The sequence below is a fragment of the Sceloporus occidentalis genome, unplaced genomic scaffold (genome assembly GCF_023333645.1).
Source record: "Sceloporus occidentalis isolate IW3139 unplaced genomic scaffold, rSceOcc1.0.p SCAF_407, whole genome shotgun sequence".
NCBI lineage: Eukaryota > Metazoa > Chordata > Lepidosauria > Squamata > Phrynosomatidae > Sceloporus > Sceloporus occidentalis.
Genome location: NW_028317387.1, coordinates 200,239 through 220,962, shown reverse-complemented (window position 1 = coordinate 220,962; position 20,724 = coordinate 200,239). Strand labels below are relative to the sequence as shown.

At 41.1% G+C, this 20,724-nt stretch overlaps 1 protein-coding gene across 3 annotated transcripts in view; it reads left to right on the top strand.

Annotated features, from left to right (window-relative positions):
* Positions 1-20,175, top strand: part of GRB10 (growth factor receptor bound protein 10) — a 111,382-nt gene extending 91,207 nt beyond the window's left edge. Inside the window, exons 6-14 of one of the 3 annotated variants that reach the window (XM_089506657.1) lie at positions 792-929; positions 3,447-3,557; positions 5,373-5,471; positions 6,096-6,167; positions 6,482-6,598; positions 8,889-8,955; positions 10,223-10,310; positions 16,833-16,926; positions 20,029-20,175. In XM_089506657.1, the coding sequence (XP_089362783.1) occupies positions 792-929; positions 3,447-3,557; positions 5,373-5,471; positions 6,096-6,167; positions 6,482-6,598; positions 8,889-8,955; positions 10,223-10,310; positions 16,833-16,926; positions 20,029-20,175 (933 nt within the window). Of the gene's footprint in view, positions 1-791; positions 930-3,446; positions 3,558-5,372; positions 5,472-6,095; positions 6,171-6,481; positions 6,599-8,888; positions 8,956-10,222; positions 10,311-16,832; positions 16,927-20,028 lie in introns of all 3 variants that reach the window. The other 2 variants (XM_089506656.1, XM_089506658.1) reach the window with 2 other exon arrangements.
* Positions 20,176-20,724: the final 549 nt, after the last annotated feature.

Sequence of the window (20,724 nt, the reverse complement as noted above, 5' to 3'; positions counted from 1 at the left end):
GTACATGGGGCAGAATGACCAGATTTGGGGAAAAATGGTTTTGAAATAGCAAAAGGCTACTGGTACTTATTGCCCCAAAACGTGCAGAAAAAAGCAAAAAAAAAAACCATAAAAACATTGGGTATTTCTAAACTCAGGACAAATAGTAGAATCCATTTAGCAGTTTTTTTTTGTTTTTGCAGATCAGTAAAAGATTTTTCAAAGAAAAGTGAGAAAAAGTCATTTTTAACAAAAATAAAAATCACCATATTTTATAATTTTTTTTATAGTAAATTAGAAGATATGATAAAAATAATGGTATCTAAAGAAAGCCCTGTTTGTCCTGAAAAAAACCCAATATATAATGTGTGTGGGTACAGCAACCAAAATATACTACGAGAAAGAAACAATATTGTCGTTAAGGGGTTAAAACAGCCATTAAGTGTTTTAAGTTTTAAAGAAACAGTCTAGTCATGAATAGATTAATAAAGAGGGTACTTCTGTGCTGAAATTATTCAGCGTTATAAAGATTATGCACAATAAAGAATCACCTTAAACAATAAACCGTACTTTGTTTTATTTTAAGTCTCATAAAACCAATACAAAAACAAAGCATTTTTTAGCTTGTATGGTAACAACCTGTCAGTGCACCTTTTAGTGTCGCATTGCAAGCATTCAATGAAAAACTATGAATAATCCCAAATTTCCATAGGTTAATAATTTCTGGGAACTCTTAAAAACTCTGCCTTCAAAAATGTGAAATCGTAATCTAAGAACGCAATAATAACTGTTTATTATATATATTTTCACAGAATTTTTTGAATGCCAGCAGCTGTCCTGAAATTCAAGGCTTTTTACACGTGAAGGACCTTGGAAAGAAATCTTGGAAAAAACTATTTGTATGTTTGAGGAGATCAGGACTGTATTGCTCTACAAAAGGAACATCAAAGGTGTAGTAAAGGGTTTTAGGTCAGATAATCTGACTGACTAAAAATGGCAGGTTATTGGGTTACATGGACTTGTAAATGGTATCTAGGTCTGTCAATATCCTTTTAAAGACTTTGTTTTCAAAATATTGTTTATTGAGCCGCCATTTTTAGAACATGTATATATTCACTCACTCGCACTTTATTAGGTAAATCTAATTGCTTGTTAACACAAATAGCTAATCAGCCAGTCACATGGTAGCAACTCAATGCATTTAGGCACATAGACGTGATAAAGATAACTTGCTAAAGTTCAAATCAAGGAATGGGGAAGAAAGGGGATTTAACCCCTTCAGGTCCGGGACGTACCTGGTACTTCCTGGTTACAGGTCACCGGTAGACCGGGACGTACCAGGTACGTCTCCTCCAAAAACCGCCCCCACATCGCCACAATCGTGGTGATCGTGGGGGCGCTGCTGCTGCTGTCTGCCCAGGAGTCTGGGCAGACAGCACAGCCTCTCTAAACCCGCCCCCAAGCCCACGATCACTCCCACGGAGTGATTCTCTAGGCAGAAACTGCGATTGCAGAAAAATCTGCAATCGCGTTTTCAGCTGCCACAGGCAGCTTCAGGGAAGGGGGTGGTGTGTTGAATGGGTCCCCACACAAGTGTGGGGACCTGACCCAACACCCCCCTGCTGCCTGATCGCTCCATGAGAGCGTCAGTGCAACGTTAACCCCTTCAATGATTGCGGCATTGAAGGGGTTAATTCCCGTTTTGTAGTGGGCTCTGCTGCTGGTGGTCTGCCAGCAACAGCAAAAACGAGCCCCCAGAAGTCCTTTGATCAGTCCTGTAGGACTGATCAAAGAGACTCCTCCCCTACAATCTCCAGTCTATGGGAGATTGTGTCCCAGCTGCCAGAGGCAGCTTCAGGGACAGGGAGACAGGGTTCTTTAGTCTCCACATGAGTGTGGAGACCAGCCCCCCCCCACCCCCTCCCTTGCTAAGTTAACCCCTAGCCCTCTTCCTCAATTAACCCCTTCAATGCTGCGATTGTGTATGACCCCCATCGCAGCATTGCAGGGGTTAATATTAGTCCCCACAAGCTTCTGGGGACTAAATATCAGTCAATGCTGTGCTTCAATGGAGCATCAGCATTGAAAGAGTAAAAAAAAAAATGAAAAAATAATAATAATAATTAAAAAAAAAAAATGAAAAAATAAATAAATTAAAAAAATTAATAAAATAATAATAAAATAAATATAACAGCACTGACCTGAAAGTCCAGGGTGCTTCCAGGTCAAATGCTTGCATGGGCGATACAATCCTCGCCTGGGGATATCTTTAGCAGCAGTCCTGTGTAGTTCTTTTTTTTGGTTCTCAGGATAAAGTGCACATAAAAAGTTAAACAGAAATAGGCATAGTGCTTTCTGTATAATAAAATTAATAAAACAAATAAAAACAGTTCACTATATACTCACAATATGGTGAGCAATAAATGGATTGCTCACACCTTCTGGCGTAGGTGGAATGATCCCCACCAAGGATATAAACTTGCGTGTTTAAAACAATAAAAGGATACCAGGAGCAGAAAAGAATGGTTTTTAAAAAAAACTTATTTATTTTCTGCTTTCTGGTTAAAAACCATTAAAAAGTCAATAAAAATAGTACAAACGAGTTTCACCTACTAAATAGGCTTCCTCACGTAAAATCCATTTTAATTCCAGGTTGTAATGCAACAATATAGGAAAAAGGCCAAGGGGTGTGAATACTTTTGCGAGGCAGTGTGTATGTGTGTGTCTATACACACAAACATACTATAAGGACAAAAAAATGAGACACCTAACTGTTACACCAATAGGAACTTTTATGACATTGCATTCTAAATGCATAGACATTAATGTGTAGGTGGCCCCCCTCTGCAGCTGTACGTTTCCACCCTTTCCACAAGATGTAGAGTGTTTCTGTGGGAATTTGTGCACATTCATCCTGTAGATCATTTGTGCCTGACTCACAATCTCTGTTCCAGTTCATCCCAAAGGTGTTCAATAGGTGTTCCATGACTTTATGGACCTTGCTTGGTGCACTGGGGTAGAGCCCTGTGCAGGACTGTTTTTCCTGATTTTCACCATTACCGCCCTCTCCCGCAATGTGTGTTCCGCTCCCACCACATATGTGGTCAATCCCACCCGCCCGCTTCCGCAACATATTTGTTCAATCCCACCCGCCCGCTCCCGCCACATATGTGGTCAATCCCACCTGCCCACTCCCGCCACAGCGCCTTCGCGTTGCTCCCTCACAGCGCCTCTTCTTTTGTTCTGCCCAGGAACCCAGCGGAGTCACATGATTTTACATCACTTCCCGTGACTCCGCTGGGTTCCTGGACGGAACAAGAGAAGAGACGCTGCGAGAGAGTGCGCAGGATTACCGGGACCCGCAGGTACATTGTCTGACTGCCTGCTCCCGCCCACATCTCCTGGAAAACCGCCCGCGCCCACAAGTTTTCCCACGGAACCAGCATCTATCTTTTTTATATTTACAGGAACCCAGACATCTGCAAGGAATATGTGATTTAGAAGATTGTAATATTTATTTACTGATATCCTGTAAGAAGCTGTATAATCCACCAACAGACTTTGGGTTCTGTGTAAAGGTAATAAGAGCAAATCTAACTTTTCAGGGTTGATAAGAGCTTTGGTTTTGTTGACACAGCTGACATATATTTTCTCTCATAATGCATTTTATATATAAATGGTGCTATTTGAAAGAAAATAAAAAATTGTTCTAACCAAGTAGAAGAGCTGTACATTTAGAGCATTTTTTCAGCTGGTGTTCAAATCATTGTGTGAGGAAAACTACTGCAATTTAAAAACAAGTGACCTTTCACTAGATAATAAAATACACACACCCTTGCATATTTGTTTTTTTTTGTCTTGTTGTAAAGATTATGGCTTTGCTACATAATGGAGAAGTAATATATAGTTAGTTGTATAGGCTGAAAAAAGACATGCGTCCATCAAGTTCAGCCTTTCCTATATCTGTTAATTTGTTGCTGTTGATCCAAAAGAAGGCAAAAAAAACCCAGCTTGGCTCTTTCTAATTTTGCACTAACCAGTGAAAAAAAAATTCCCTGACACCAAAATGGCAGTCAGATTTCTCCTTGGATCAATAAACTGTTTCCCCATAATTAAAGATTATATCCCTGAATATTATGGTTTTTCCCAAGTATTCATCCAGTTGCTGTTTAAACATCTGTACAGACTCTGATAAAACTACCTCTGCAGGCAGAGAATTTCACATCCTTGTTGTCCTTACTGTAAAAAAAAAAACCCTTTCCTCTGCCTTAGACTAAATCTCCTTTTTTCCAGTCTAAACACATGACCACTTGTCATATGCATAGTCCTGTTTATGAACAGATTTCCACACAATGGTTTGTATTGGCCCCGAATATATTTATATAATGTTATCATATACCCTCTGAGGCACTGTTTCTCTAAACTAAACAGATATGCAGCATAGTTACTGCAGTAGAGAATGCCGTTTTGTTTGAGAAACAACTTGCTTAACTAATGGTTCATCACGTGGGAAATACGATGTTAAGCTTAGGTTAACCATGTGATGACAACGTCTGTGAAGATTTAAGGGGCCATATATTTTAAACTTAGTCAACCGCTATTATGTTGGTTAAGAAAGGAAGGTTGTTACGTAGATTTGCTCCAAAGCTGGTATTGCTTGAGGTGGTTCTGGAAGATGAATAAAAACCTAGGGGGTTATCCACAGCATTTTATTTTCGAAAGTTAAAAAAAAAAAATTAAGATGAAGTCAGTATTTTCCATGAGTCATAATGTAAATCCAGGAAGTGGACAACAGTCCTTAAAGCATTTCTGATTCTTGATTTGTGTGCTGGATTAAGCTTGGGGAATTTCTAGTTTTAGTTTTAAACACGTTGTAAAGCAAGGAAATTTCTGCCAGGTGGTTGACTTCTGGTAGTGCATTCAGTAAGACCAGGGACCCAAAGGTGTTTTACAAGACGAAAATGTTATTCCATATTTAAACTGGCTATTCTAAATGCAGCTATTAGAGGATAACTACAGGTGCAAATTCAGTATGTCCTACAAAGGCATGGTTGGTTAATACATTTCCAGAAATCAAATAAGATTCTGTTCCTTGGGGTTACATTTGATACAACAGAGTACAGTTTTCTAACTTCAGTATAAATAAAGATAATGACCTTGGCAAAGTTGAAATTTTACAAACCGTAGCAACAAAGTGAAGGTGTCTGCTAAAGCAACAAAGGTAAATACGTAAATGTAGATCCTAAAACAAGCAATATTCAGTCAGTCACAGATGCTGTGCTCATAAAATGGTGCTTCAGCTCGCATGCATCTTTCTAGTAGCCATGATACCACAAGTATTGATAAAAAACATTCTAGTGACAGAAGCTGTTTGATCCATCATATTTTTGTAGCCCAACAGAGTAAGGACTGAGGTAAAGGAACTTCGTTTTTTGTGTGCAGAGGATGAACAAAGTAGAACATGTTGGATGACTGCATTCAGACTTCTGAAGGTAATAAGCTTCTTGGATATTATAATTTTGTGGTGTGTACTCCAATTGTTGGCAGCAGGTTAAGATGGCTGTGATATTGAGTATGTTGAGGCTGCTTGTAGTGATCTAAAATGGGAGTCTTGCTTCTCAGGAGTAGGTAAATTACATGATCATTTATCTCTTGACAACAGAAAATATACATGCCAATTACTATGGCTGGAGAGATTATAAAGGATGATGAGCCAGAGAGACAAGAATGTTTATTGTGCTAGGGATTTTCACCCACTTCAAGTAAACAAGGCTTTGAAGGGAGTTAAAAAATACATATTGAAAGAAAATGCTTGAAGGTACAGTTTCACCTGGACATTGTGCTTGGTATTTTTCTACCTAATATACAGATCTCTGCTGTTACTTAGCAGTCTACTACTACTACATGAGTTAAGGAAATAGCAGATTTAAAGAATTATTATACTTACCATAACACAGTGTATATGTAAAGTATTTACTTATATATATCTGCAGTTACAGATTTCCCAAATAATCTGAATTGAATAATTTTCTATTTGGAGCTGAGTCAAATGTCCATTTCTGTTTATTGCTTGAAAAAGAGACAATACATTAAGAGTATAATGTTTCCCCCCGCAGTATGGTATGCTGCTTTATCAGAATTACAGAATTCCCCAGCAGAAGAAAAACTTCTATACAAACTTCAGTGCAGTGGTAAGTGTGTTTTTTGTACTGGATAGAAAACATAATCCAATCATAACAGCATCTAAAAAATTATATTTATACAACATGCAGGTCCTGAATTTTATATAACATACCTATGATCTAATAGTTGTCTTTTGAATTACATCTCCATTAAGTCCACTTATTCATTTTAAAGCTCCGATTTTATGTAAAAATTAAGATTAGACCTAATGCTTAAGAGCTGCTGCGTTTGCACACATTTTGTACAAATGCTGGCACATGTTTTGTAAATTTCTTATGTTTATGTGAATATTAAATAGCGGTAATGTTCTTTTATTCAGAGAAGTGTGTCAGAAAATTCCTTAGTTGCAATGGATTTCTCTGGACAGACTGGAAGAGTCATTGAGAACCCCATGGAAGCACAAAGTGCTGCAATAGAAGAAGGGCATGCGTGGAGGGTAAATATTATGCTAGTCTTATGTTAGGAAAGGTTATTAAGTAGCTAATGTTTAGACAAAGCTGTAGATTTTTCAGTGCACTTATCAAAAAATATATTAGTATCCTGTCTTTAGCGTTATAAAATGTATTGGAAGGCTGTTAAAAACAGAAAACCTTACATCACAAGTACTTTACAAGTATAATTGAATATTTGATATAAATGGCATCCATTTCACAGTACTACCTAATTTAAAGCATGGTGCATAACTGACTTTCATTCCATGTAACAGTCCTCTGAAGTAATACAATTTGGTGATTATGTTGTCCTTGTAGTCATTCATATAGCAGAATCATCTCCACAGATATTTTTCTAATATAGGCTGGGATGCCCAGTGCTGTATCTTGGCCTAGGGCAGCACTTTACAGGGGGAAGCATAAAAAAACAACCTCACCTGTCCAATTAGATGCCCCTTCCTGTCCAAAAAAGAACTAAGCCTGCCCACTCAATTTTCATGGCCAGCACTGTTACACAAGCTCTGCGGGCACAAACGGGGATGAGGTTAAACTATGTTTACATAGAGTGCCTATATGAGCAAGAATTGAGCTCTAGACACCTGTAACAGGGAGGCTGCAACTTGAAGGGGAAGTTGAGTGACTCTGCCCCTTTTTGACTCCACACCTGATCATGACCCATGACTATGCTATTATTTTTTTCCCTTTTTTTTTTTTAAGAAAAGGTCACAACCCTAATTGTGAACCTTGACACTCCAGCTACTGTGGACTACATTTCCCATTTTGTTCAGCAAAGCCATTTAGTATAAAAGACTAGATAGGTTGAAACGTCTTGTTTTTATGGCTCAAATGGTGTGTGTCCAGTAACAGCGGTTGAAGCCTGGATGTGGTGTTACTGCTTCCATAATGAACTGACCATGTGCTAATTCAACCAACTTGTTGACACGGATGACTGATCTTGGTGGAAATGGTTGAGTTATTTTATTTAAAGATTATTATTTTGATATTTAAAGCTTATTTTAGTTGATTTTGATCCTACCGTATTTGCTTGAATATAAGACAAGGTTTTTTGTCCAGAGCTAATGCCCTGAAAAATACCCCTCGTATAATATTCAAAGTATCTGACCTCCAAATAGACAATTTGGACTAAGACTAAGATCCAGATTCCCCCAGTTCTGCAGGGGATCTGGATTCTCCTCTCTGGCACCTCCGCTTCTGCCTGGCACTTCCGCCGGGGTTTCTATAACTGAGCACCAGAAGGTCATGTCACGCTGGCGCTCTGTTATACAAGCCCCAGCAGAAGTGCTGGGCAGAAGCGGAGGTTGTCTGCGCGCATCACGCAGACGTCCACCGGCTGTCAGAGAGGAGGATCCAGGTCCCCTGCAGTGCAGCGGAGGATCTGGATCTTAGACTTAAAGTCAGACCTCTATATGAGATCCGATTATAAGACGACCTTGAATATAAGACAAGGGGTGTTTTTCAGAGCCTTTGCTCGGAAAAAACCTTGTCTTATATCCAAGCAAATACAGTATTTATACCCACGTGAAACAGGAAGTTACAGTTGAATAAAGACGAGTGGGTGGAACCAAAAGAGGAAGGGGTGGAGTTTACAGATGAAGTTGGTGAATCGTTATCAAGAGCTGCGGCCTGGTAGGACAGGTTGGGGCAAATTAGGATTTGGGGCGCATGAATTATAGTCAGGCCATGGGCAGCACAAAACCTAAATATACTACTGGGGATAGCTATATTAGAAAAAAAACAGTGGCGTTGATTCTGCTAGATGAATGACTACAAGCTTTCAATACAAGAAATCTACTATGGAGGGTGCCACCATTGTGTAATTTACTATACAGATTTTTACCTTGGTAACACACTTTTGCCCCCCGGCCCAGCCCGCCCCTGCCTCGAGGTCTCGCGGGCCGCATTTGCGGCGTTTCTATTGGGGGGATTCCTACGGCCCTGGGGGGGATTTCTTAATTATCGGTCCCCCCCCGCATAAGTTACTGGGGGGGATCTGTCCCCCCCGGTTCCTACGCCCATGACCCTACCTCAATTTTCTTTTTAGACTAACACTGCATAAAATATCTTTAATTGTGGTAAAATATATATTGTGGTAAACAGAATAACACATTTTCCACTCCCCAGGCTGTCAGATTTAGTCTACACCAAAGCAGTACTTGTAAGGTTTGGCGTTTGCTAGAGAAAAAAAATAAAAAATAAAGGTTTCTTTTTAATGGTGTTTATTTAAAAAAACAAAAATCAATAATAGTATTTGCCTTTTTTTTTTTTTTTTTGCAGAAGCGTAGCTCGCGAATTAATGTCTTAGGGAGTCAAAGCCCTCTTCATTCTTCCACTCTGAGCACAGGTAAAAAATATTAAATTGGTGGTTGAAGTCCATCTAAAGCCTTTTTGTTTTTCAATTTGTATTTATCAAAAGATGTAGTAGGCATGCTTACAGTGTGTCTTAAATTTCTTATTGTTGCTTAAGTTAACTAATTTTAAGCTTTGTTAGATACACTATATGACCAAAAGTATGTTGACGCAGAGCTATCTTACCTCTGAAATTGTTGGACATCCTGTTACAAAACCATGGGCATTACATTTTTCGCACAATTTGTATGAAAAAAGATACAAAAAAAATTAGTACTGCAAACTTTGGCTGGTGGTAGAATTTTGTGCACGGAAAGGGTTAAAATTATCAGCATTTGAACTAAGTTGGTTTGTCTAGTCTTCAAAAGTATGTGGTTTGATGAGGGTAAATTGAATTAGCCGGCTTCAAACATGTCCAGATGGGGGCAGAAGGATCAGATGTACGTTTCAAATTAAAAAATGCGCACTTCCAAAATGTGGTGTTTGTTCTTCCAAACAACCCAGCAAACTCATGCATGTGCACTGTACTCTGTCTAACTTTGAAAGTACACTAAGGGTGGTAGTAGAATTAATGTATGGAAAGGGTTAAAATTCCAGCATTTGAAATACCTGGAGTGTCTAGTTTTCAAAAATAAACGGCTTGATGGGGTACATTGCATTGGTAGGCTTTGAAGTCCAAAATAGCACATGGGGTATAATGACCAGATTTTGAAAAAAAAAAAAAAATTAAAACAGCAAAATACTAGGGCAGCAACAACTAACTGATAAAATCTATAATAATGAAAGTTGTTGTCAACGATTTTCATTATCGATTAGTTTAATCGATTTTATCGAATATGAGATGAGGGGGGATTTAGAACAAATGCTCTGAAATATACCCCTTGTCTTATAACACTAAGTTCCAGATTGCCTGCAGCGCTGCAGGGGACCCGGGTCCTCCTCTCCGGCAGCGGGTGAACGTCTGCGCGATGATTGCACCATCGTGACATGACCGTCCGCTACAGTCCTCCACCTCCGCTGGGGCTTCTATGATGGAGCACCTGACCTTTTCGGTGTTCAGTCATAGAAGCTCCAGCGAAAAGTTCCGGGCAGCAACAGAGGTTTGCATCGCGCATCGGGCAGACGTCCACCGGCCGTCCCGACTAGACACCAGGGAGACACCAGCAATTTATTTGCTTCATTTAACACAAGCCTTTGCATATGTTTATACACAAGCTTTATACATTTCTGAAATATGGGATTTTGGTTTTTCTCTTTTCTAGTAATTCATAGAACACAACACTGGTTCCATGGCAGAATCTCTAGAGAGGAGTCACAAACTATAATTAAACAACAAGGGCTCGTGGATGGGTAAGAAAATTTTATGTGTAGAACATGTATTCTGTGCAGTGAGAATACATTGATTTAACAATTGTTGGATTTCTGTTCTATTTATTTGCTTCATCCTATATGCTATTAGGAAGGAAGCACCCTTAACTCCCAGCACCTTGGCGTGCCCACCAGATGTATTCATTTGCATATTACTGAAAACTCTTAAGAAATTTAGTGAGTGGGTCACTTTTACAGAAAATCTTGTTCTAAATTAATAGAAATTTTAAAAAAATCAATCCAAACGTTAAACACAAACAAGCACAAGTCAAGGGGTCCTACAAATAAAATTCAGTGTAATATAGACTTACTGGCCAATTTATTAGGTACACCTTACTACACTAGGTTGGACCCCCTTTTGCCTTCAGAACTTGCCTTCATTCTTCATGGCATACTTACTACCAGGTGCTGGAAACATTCCTTAGAGATTTTAGTCCATATGGATTTGATGGCATCGCACATTTGCTGCAAATTTGTCGGCTGTACATCCATCTACCACATCCCATAGGTACTCTATTGGATTGAGATCTGGTGACTGTGGAGGCCATTGGAGTACAGTGAACTCATTGTCATATTCTAGTCACCAGTTGGAAATGATGTGAGCTTTGTGACAAGGTGCAGTATCCTGCTGGAAGTAGCCATCAGAAGATGGGTACACTGTGGTCATAAAGGACATGGTCAGCAGTAATACTCAGGCTGTCGCGTCTAAACAATGCTCAATTGGTACTAAGTGGCCCAAACTGTGCCAAGAAAATGTCCCCCACACCATTAAACCACGACCAGCCGTTGATACAAGGCAGGATGGACACTGCGTTCAAGTTGTTTACGCCAAAGTCTGACCTTGCCATCTGAATGTCACAGCTGGAATCAAGACTCGTCAAACCAGACAACGTTCTTCTAGTCTTCTATTGTCCAATTTGGTGAGTCTGTGCAAATTGTAGCCTCAGTTTCCTGTTCTTCGCTGACAGGAGTGGCACTCGGTGTGGTCTTCTGCTGCTCTAACCCATCTGCTTCAAGGCTCTACGTGTTGTGCATTCAAAGATGGTATTCTGCATACCTTGGTTGTAACAAATAGTTATTTGAGTTACTGTTGCCTTTCAGTCATCTCATACCAGTCTGCTTATTGTCCTCTGACCTCTGACATCAACCAGGCATTTTCATCCACAGAACTGCCACTCACTGGATATCTTCTCTTTTTCTGACCATTTTCTGTAAACCCTAGAGACGGTTGTGTGTGAAAATTCCAGTAAATACGCAGACCAGCCCGTCTGGCACCAACCACCATGCCACGTTCAAAGTCACTTAAATCCCCTTTCTTCCCCATTCGGATGCTTGGTTTGAACTTCAGAAAATTGTCTTGACCATGTCTACATACCTAAATGCATTGCGTTGCTGCCATATGATTGGCTGATTAGCTATTTGTGTTAACAAGCAATTGAACAGGTGTACCTAATAAAGTGGTCAGTAAGTGTAAAATTAAATATCCAAACAATGCCTGTGAATAACTGTTTCTCCTAAAGGTGAATAATTGAATAAGCGCTGTTGCTCAATGTTGGTTAATGGACAGCAGTCTAAAATTTTAGTGTCTGACCCCCCAAAAAATATTGTGCAATTAAGAAGTTTAATCACGGTTTCAGCCAAACTGATGCGCAAACATTTTGTAACCATTTTTAATTGATTAGTTGAATTTAAAAGTTGATTATCATTATTATATATGTATTTTTGCATTCATTATATGACCCAATCACTTCACATACAGGGAATTTATCCCTGCTACACAAGCCCCCCCCCCCAAAAAAAAACAATAAGGGATTTCCTTATGTATGAATCTAAATCAATTTGAGTTCTCTGTAATGTCAAGGGCACTTTTTGAAAAAATTGTAAAATGCAACACTGTTTCCATTGTACCTATTTAGTTAAAGTATCAGTTTCTCAGGTGGTCAACTGGTTATGTTGAAATTTTAAAGGATGTCATTGCTCAAAGTTACAACAGTAGCAATGAAATAATTATATATATATAAATATATATACACACACATACCGTATTGGCTCAATTATAGGTCGCACCCAGTTAAAGGCTGCACCCTAAAAGTTAGGTGCTTTTTTAAAGGAAAATTTAGATTCTTAGAAAAAACAACAACTTCGTGTTATAGATATGCTGCCACTCTGTCCCGTCCCCTCGAGATATGCTGCCACTCTGTCCCGTCCCCCCCGAGATATGCTGCCACTCTGCCCCCCCCGAGATATGCTACCACTCTGTCCCGTCCCCCCCGAGATATGCTGCCACTCTGTCCCCTCCAGATATCCCCCCACCCTAGACTTACCAAAGCAGACTCCGTGGTGTCTAGCGGGGCCGGCGGGGGACATCTGCACGATATGCCTTCACAACTTCCGGTGCCGGCACTGCCGGCGGGGGACATCTGCATGATATGCCTTCACAACTTCCGGTGCCGGGTGAAGTGCCGGCAATGGAGATTGTTAAAGCACATCGCGCAGACGTGTTGGCATTTGCTCAATATGCATAGACAATCTCCCATGCTGGCATTCCCCCCGCGTATCGGAGAGTGTATATATATATATATATATATATAATATATATATAAATACACACACACATCAAGGTCCTGATGAAAGTCAGCAATGACTGAAATGTCGACTTGACTTTGTTTGAATAAAGAAAAGTTGTTAACTTGAAGACCTGGGCTGCTGACCATCCTTTGAGAGTACTTTGTATGGAAACTGCTGGTTACTAGCACCAGGCTTGGAATATTTGGAATGGTGTGCAATGGACTTTGTGAATATATATATATATATATATATATATATATATTACAGTGGGGCAAAAAAGTATTTAGTCAGCCACCAATTGTGCAAGTTCTCCCACTTACAAAGATGAGAGAGGCCTGCAATTTTCACCATAGGTACACTTCAACTACGAGAGACAGAATGAGACAACATAAATCACATTGTCTGATTTTTAAGAATTTATTTGCAAATTATGGTGGAAAATAAGTATTTGGTCAATAACAAAAGTTCATATCAATACTTTGTTATATACCCTTTGTTGGCAATGACAGAGGTCAAACGTTTTCTGTAAGTCTTCACAAGGTTTTCACACACTTTTGCTGGTATTTTGGACCATTCCTCCATGCAGATGTCCTCTAGAGCAGTGATGTTTTGGGGCTGTCGCTGGGCAACACGGACTTTCAACTCCCTCCAAAGGTTTTCTATGGGGTTGAGATCTGGAGACTGGCTAGGCCACTCCAGGACCTTGAAATGCTTCTTATGAAGCCACTCCTTCGTTGCCCGGGCGGTGTGTTTGGGATCATTGTCATGCTGAAAGACCCAGCCATGTTTCATCTTCAATGCCCTTGCTGATGGAAGAAGGTTTTCACTCAAAATCTCATGATACATGGCCCCATTCATTCTTTCCTTTACACGGATCAGTCGTCCTGGTCTCTTTGCAGAAAAACAGCCCCAAAGCATGATGTTTCCACCCCCATGCTTCACTGTAGGTATGGTGTTCTTTGGATGCAACTCAGCCTTCTTTCTCCTCCAAACACGGCGAGTTGAGTTTCTACCAAAAAGTTCTACCTTGGTTTCATCTGACCATATGACATTCGCCCAATCCGCTTTTGGATCATCCAAATGCTCTCTAGCAAACTTCAGACGGGCCCGGACATGTACTGGCTTAAGCAGGGGGACACGTCTGGCACTGCATGATTTGAGTCCCTGGCGGCGTAGTGTGTTACTGATGGTAGCCTTTGTTACTATGGTCGCAGCTCTCTGCAGGTCATTCACTAGGTCCCCCCGTGTGGTTCTGGGATTTTTGCTCACTGTTTTTGTGATCATTTTGACACCACGGGGTGAGATCTTGCGTGGAGCCACAGATCGAGGGAGATTATCAGTGGTCCTGTATGTCTTCCATTTTCGAATAATTGCTCCCACAGTTGATTTCTTCACACCAAGCTGCTTGCCTATTGCAGATTCAGTCTTCCCAGCTTGGTGCAGGTCTACAATTTTGTTTCTGGTGTCCTTCAACAGCTCTTTGGTCTTGGCCATAGTGGGGTTTGGAGTGTGACTGTTTGAGGTTGTAGACAGGTATCTTTTATACTGATAACAAGTTCAAACAGGTGCTATTAATACAGGTAAAGAGTGGAGGACAGAGGAGACTCTTAAAGAAGATGTTACAGGTCTGTGAGAGCCAGATATCTTGCTTGTTTGTAGGTGGCCAAACTTATTTTACTGAGGAATTTACCAATGAATTCATTAGAAATCCTACAATGTGATTTCCTGTATTCTTTCCCCCCATTCTGTCTCTCATAGTTGAAGTGTACCTATGGTGAAAATTACAGGCCTCTCTCATCTTTTTAAGTGGGAGAACTTGCACAATTGGTGGCTGATTAAATACTTTTTTGCCCCACTGTGTGTGTGTGTGTGTGTGTTCTGTGAAATTACACTGTCCACTGAGGAAGCAACACTGATGGACAATCAATTTCACATGCTGTTGTGCAAATGGAACAGACAACAGGTGGAAATTATAGGCAATTAGCAAGACACCCCCAATAAAGGAGTGGTTCTGCAGGTGGTGACCACAGACCACTTCTCAGTTCCTATGCTTCCTGGCTGATGTTTTGGTCACTTTTGAATGCTGGCGGTGCTTTCACTCTAGTGGTAGCATGAGACGGAGTCTACAACCCACACAAGTGGCTCAGGTAGTGCAGCTCATCCAGGATGGCACATCAATGCGAGCTGTGGCAAGAAGGTTTGCTGTGTCTGTCAGCGTAGTGTCCAGAGCATGGAGGCGCTACCAGGAGACAGGCCAGTACATCAGGAGACGTGGAGGAGGCCGTAGGAGGGCAACAACCCAGCAGCAGGACCGCTACCTCTGCCTTTGTGCAAGGAGGAGCAGGAGGAGCACTGCCAGAGCCCTGCAAAATGACCTCCAGCAGGCCACAAATGTGTCCACTCAAACGGTCAGAAACAGACTCCATGAGGGTGGTATGAGGGCCCGACGTCCACAGGTGGGGGTTGTGCTTACAGCACAACACCATGCAGGACGTTTGGCATTTGCCAGAGAACACCAGGATTGGCATATTCGCCACTGGCGCCCTGTGCTCTTCACAGATGAAAGCAGGTTCACACTGAGCACATGTGACAGACGTGACAGTCTGGAGACGCCGTGGAGAACGTTCTGCTGCCTGCAACATCCTCCAGCATGACCGGTTTGGCGGTGGGTCAGTAATGGTGTGGGGTGGCATTTCTTTGGGGGGGCCGCACAGCCCTCCATGTGCTTGCCAGAGGTAGCCTGACTGCCGTTAGGTACAGAGATGAGATCCTCGGACCCCTTGTGAGACCATATGCTGGTGCAGTTGGCCCTGGGTTCCTCCTAATGCAAGACAATGCTAGACTTCATGTGGCTGGAGTGTGTCAGCAGTTCCTGCAAGAGGAAGGCATTGATGCTATGGACTGGCCCGCCCGTTCCCCAGACCTGAATCCGATTGAGCACATCTGGGACATCATATCTCGCTCCATCCACCAACGCCACGTTGCACCACAAACTGTCCAGGAGTTGGCGGATGCTTTAGTCCAGGTCTGGGTGGACATCCCTCAGGAGGCCATCCGCAACCTCATCAGGAGCATGCCCAGGCGTTGTAGGGAGGTCATACGGGCACGTGGAGGCCACACACACTACTGAGCCTCATTGTGACTTGTTTTAAGGACATTACATCAAAGTTGGATCAGCCTGTAGTGTGGTTTTCCATTTTGATTTTGAGTGTGACTCCATATCCAGACCTCCATGGGTTGATAAATTTGATTTCTTTTGAGAATTTTTGTGTGATTATGTTGTCAGCACATTCAACTATGTAAAGAAGAAAGTATGTCATACGATTAGTTCATTCATTCAGATCTAGGATGTGTAATCTTAGTGTTCCCTTTATTATTTTGAGCAGTGTTTGTATGTATATATATATATATATATATATATATATTTATCTGTAGCTAAATCACGCTTATGTGTTGCTTTGGATTTTTCAGTGCCGGTTATGTGTAGCAGTATACAAAGTCACCGAAATTTGTTCAACGTCATTTCCAGAATACCCCACATGCATAGGTTAATAAACCTACAAGCTACAGGGTATGAATCAAAATGGGACAAATACTTTTAACAAACTTTTATTTTTTTTTATGGCCCTGTGTTTCATTTCGTTTTAGTAGCCTCCAGTTCAACATAACAACTATAGGTATATATTTATATACGCAATCAACCCAGATTGTGTTTCTAGGAGCATTTGAACACTTGTCATGCAGCCACTTGACCACTGGTCAATGCCAAAGTTGGCCATAGCTAAAAGTTTCTGCGCTTTTTTTCAAATGCCATTCCACGTTGCTTAAGATTTTTTGTACAGGTTATGTGCAAGGTTATTAAGGAATGGTTTGAGAACAGTTTGTACCTTGAATTTTTGAAAATACATTGAACATGCACTGTTTTCGTTCTTTTAGGCTTTTCATTCTTCGTGATAGCCAGAGCAATCCAAAGGCTTTTGTGCTTACACTGTGCCACCACCAGAAAATAAAGCATTTCCAGATATTACCGGTAAGCGCTTAGCATCATTAAGAGCGATGGAGCAATAACATTTGATCGTAATTTTTATAATTTGTATTTTATCTAGATATTGTAAGTTTCCACTCCCACAAAAAACTATGCGTTTCATACTACGTTTGTGCACTGCTCAGCTTTTTTTTTTCCCCAGACATGTTAAAAAAAATCTTTGGAAATAAATATTACTATCGTATTTGGTTTTTGGCATTAAAACACCAGAGTGGAGTTTGGCGTACACAGAGAGCCAATCTCACGTATGCCAATCTGCCCCCCTGATATCTCTTATACCCCCCTATATGCCCCCCCCTGTCATGATTAACTCATATAATGTAGTGGATGCATGGAAGGGTAACCCAGCAGAGGTGGTTAGTTTCTTTGTTTAAGCATTCAATGAGTTAATCTGAGGTTGATTTAAATGTGTTTCATTGTGCATGCCCTCTGGATCTGTTCTGGCTAGAGGTGTCATCTTCCCAAAGGACCCCTGTGGTGATTCATGGCCTAACTGATAAGGACCCTGAGTTATAGGAATTCCATTCCTATCTTAAGTGGAGGGGTTTCCATCACCTTTACCCTACCATAATTTATTGGCACATCAAAGATGGAAACCAATTCTTTGAAAAGGTGTCATATAATTGGTTATGTGGTCAGAGGGGTGTTTTCTTGCAAAAGAGCCTGATTTAGGGACAATGCAGCGACCTCAAAGCAGAACTCCATGATATACTGTGATTGGAACAACATCATAAGAAACCATCTGGACTTGTGAATGAGGTCCTGTGTTTAAGTCCCATTGTTTTTAAGAACTGTTTGCCATTTTATTTTTCTTTTGTATGTCTTGTTTTTTGTAATTCTGGCACTGTGTAATCTTTGTCTTTTTGTTATTAAACTATTCATAATCCAAGTCTGTCTTTAGGCTCTAGTATTGATATCCACAAACCCTAAGAGAGGAAAACACGTTACCATATTGTTATTAAGTTCTAGAGGAGATATATATATATATGTATATGTTGTTTGCCCGGGGTGGGTTGATATATATATATATAGAGATAAATGTTCTAATTCGGATTTCTCACAAATCCGGTATCAAAATCGGGAGTGGTGGCAGACTACCTGGGGGGATACAGGCAGGATTTGGGGGTTAATTTGGTGTAATTTATGCCTTGTTAAGGGGTGAAGTTAGTAAATTCAGAGGCCTGGTGCTATTAACCCCTTCATGCCCACGCCCTCAACACAGTCACGGCTTGGCAAGTAGTCCTGACCGTGACACCCCCTACTTAGTGATGGATCCCTAGACTTGTCCCCTGTGCGGCCAGTGGACATCCGTGCAATGCGCGGAGACAACCTCACGCACCAGCATGACATGGCCTTCCAGGGCTCGACCATAGAAGCCCTGGCGGAGGTACCAGCAGCAGCAGAGGTTGTCTACGCATATCGTGTAGACGTTCACCAGCTGCCAGAGAGGAGGATCCAAGCTCCGGCTGGAGTGTTGTAAAACACACCACGACTGGACTCTGGAGTGATGAATCTTTTATCGCGGCTTGGCGGATACCAGGAGAATGCCACCTACTGTAAAGAAATAAAGGCCTGGGGTTAGACTAGGCCCCTTAGTTCCAGTGAAGGTTAAAGTTACAGCGTACAACTGTACAGCATACAGCTACAGGATACAAAGACATTTCAAACAATTGTATGCATCCAACTTTGAGTAAGGCTGCTCCAGCATGACTTCCTCTGTGTGCAAACCAAGGTCCATAAAGGTATAGTTTGAGGAGTTTGGTATGAAAGAACTTGAATGGCCTGCAAAGAGCCCTGACCCACTGAACACCTTTAGAATGAACTGGAAAGCCAATTGCAAGCCAGATGCATTTTTGGTTGGGGCAACTCCAAATCTTACTCGACCTCTCTGCTGCTTTCGACCACCACCTCCTCCTACAGACTCTCAGCTCTAGGTCTCCGAGACACTGCTCTCTCCTGGATTAACTTGTATCTTTCCAACAGATCCTTCTCTGTGTCTTTTGCTGGTGACTCCTCCTCCTCAATGCCTCTGTCTGTTGGAGTGCCTCAGGGTTCTGTCCTGGGTCCTCTACTATTCTCCTTCTTCACTTCCTCACTTGGAAAACTTATCGACAGCTTTGGCTTCAAATACCACCTCTATGCAGACGACAAATCTCTCTCTCCACCCCCAATCTCTCTGCATCTAACCTCTCTCAGATCAGCAGCTGCCTATCTGGCATCTCTTCCTGGATGGCCTCTCACCACCTCAAAATAAATATGTCTAAAACCGAGCTCCTTCTAATCCCTCCCTCTAACTCTATTCCCCCTTCTGACCTTTCCATCACTGTTGACTGTACCACTATCTCTCCTTCACCGCAAGTCCGCTGCCTCGGAGTGACTCTTGACTCAAACTTCTCTTTTATCCCTCACATCAAATCACTCTCTAAATCCTGCCACAACCAACTGCACAACAATTCCAAAATGCATCCATTCCTGACTGCCAGCCCCGCTAAACAACTAATCCACTCCCCATCCATAGCAGAATTAAATTCAAATGACTCTATCCTACAAAGCTCTCACTAACGCTGCTCCCCCTTACCTATCCTCCCTCGTCAGCAAATATACTCCAGCCTACCCTCTAAGATCCAACAATGACCTGCTCCTCGCATCTTCACTTATCTCCTCTCATGCACGCCTACAGGACTTCTCTCGCACAGCGCCAAACCTCTGGAACTCTTCCCCATGCTGTCCGACTCTCACCAACTCTACCCTCCTTCAAACGCTCACTAAAAAATGTTCTCTTCAGGGAAACCTCATTCCTCGTGTATCTGTATGTCAGTCGTTGTATTGTACCTGTCATTATCTGTAACCTTTTCACCTTGCACAGCGCTGTGGAATCTGTCGGCGCTTTAGAAATAAAGAATAATAATAATAATAACTCCATATTAATATTCATGGTTCTGAAATGTCTTTTTGTCTTGTATTTTAAAAGATCAACTTTTTTAGATGTTTAAAAGAAACTTAAACAGAGTTTTATGCATAATAGGTTAGCATCCTACTTTTCTGAATAGGACAATATACTGTTAACTTTTTTTTTTTCCTCCTCAGTGTGAAGATGACGGTCAAGTGTTCTTTAGCCTGGATGATGGGAATACCAAATTCACAGATTTAATTCAGCTTGTTGAGTTTTATCAGTTAAACAAGGGAGTTCTGCCTTGCAAACTCAAACACCACTGCATCAGAGTGGCCTTATAACCTCCGATAAAGACTGGATCATGCGGACATATTGTTTTTATGGATGTGTTAGGTGAAAGGGGAAACCCATACTGTTAACTGTGCACCTTGAAACTTTCAGTTACTCATATGGTGCCAGTTAACAAAAATTGGATGTAATCCCTGCCATGTATTGCCATATGCAAATGGAATAGGATTAGCAGTAAGACTGAGGAAAACAAATCAAGTGATCTATCACTTTAATGCTAGACTGCTTATCTAAAACAGGCCTTGAACTAGAATCGTGAGGTAATGTTGGGTAGGAATGCAAGGTAGTTTATCAAGGATTGGAATAAAGACTATTGCCCTGGAGTATTCTTGAGAACTAAGACTGGTCTGTTTTTTACACCAATAAATGTTTGCACTTTTGCGTTTTTCAAATATGGATTATCGCCTTTAAGGAATTGCTGGTGTTGCATTTTTAATTTGCACAGAAGATGTCTTTCAGTGATGTGCAAAATGCTACAGCCTACAGGATCATGGGAAAGTTAAGAACATTTGTATTTCTTTCATGTTTATACATCTGTTGCT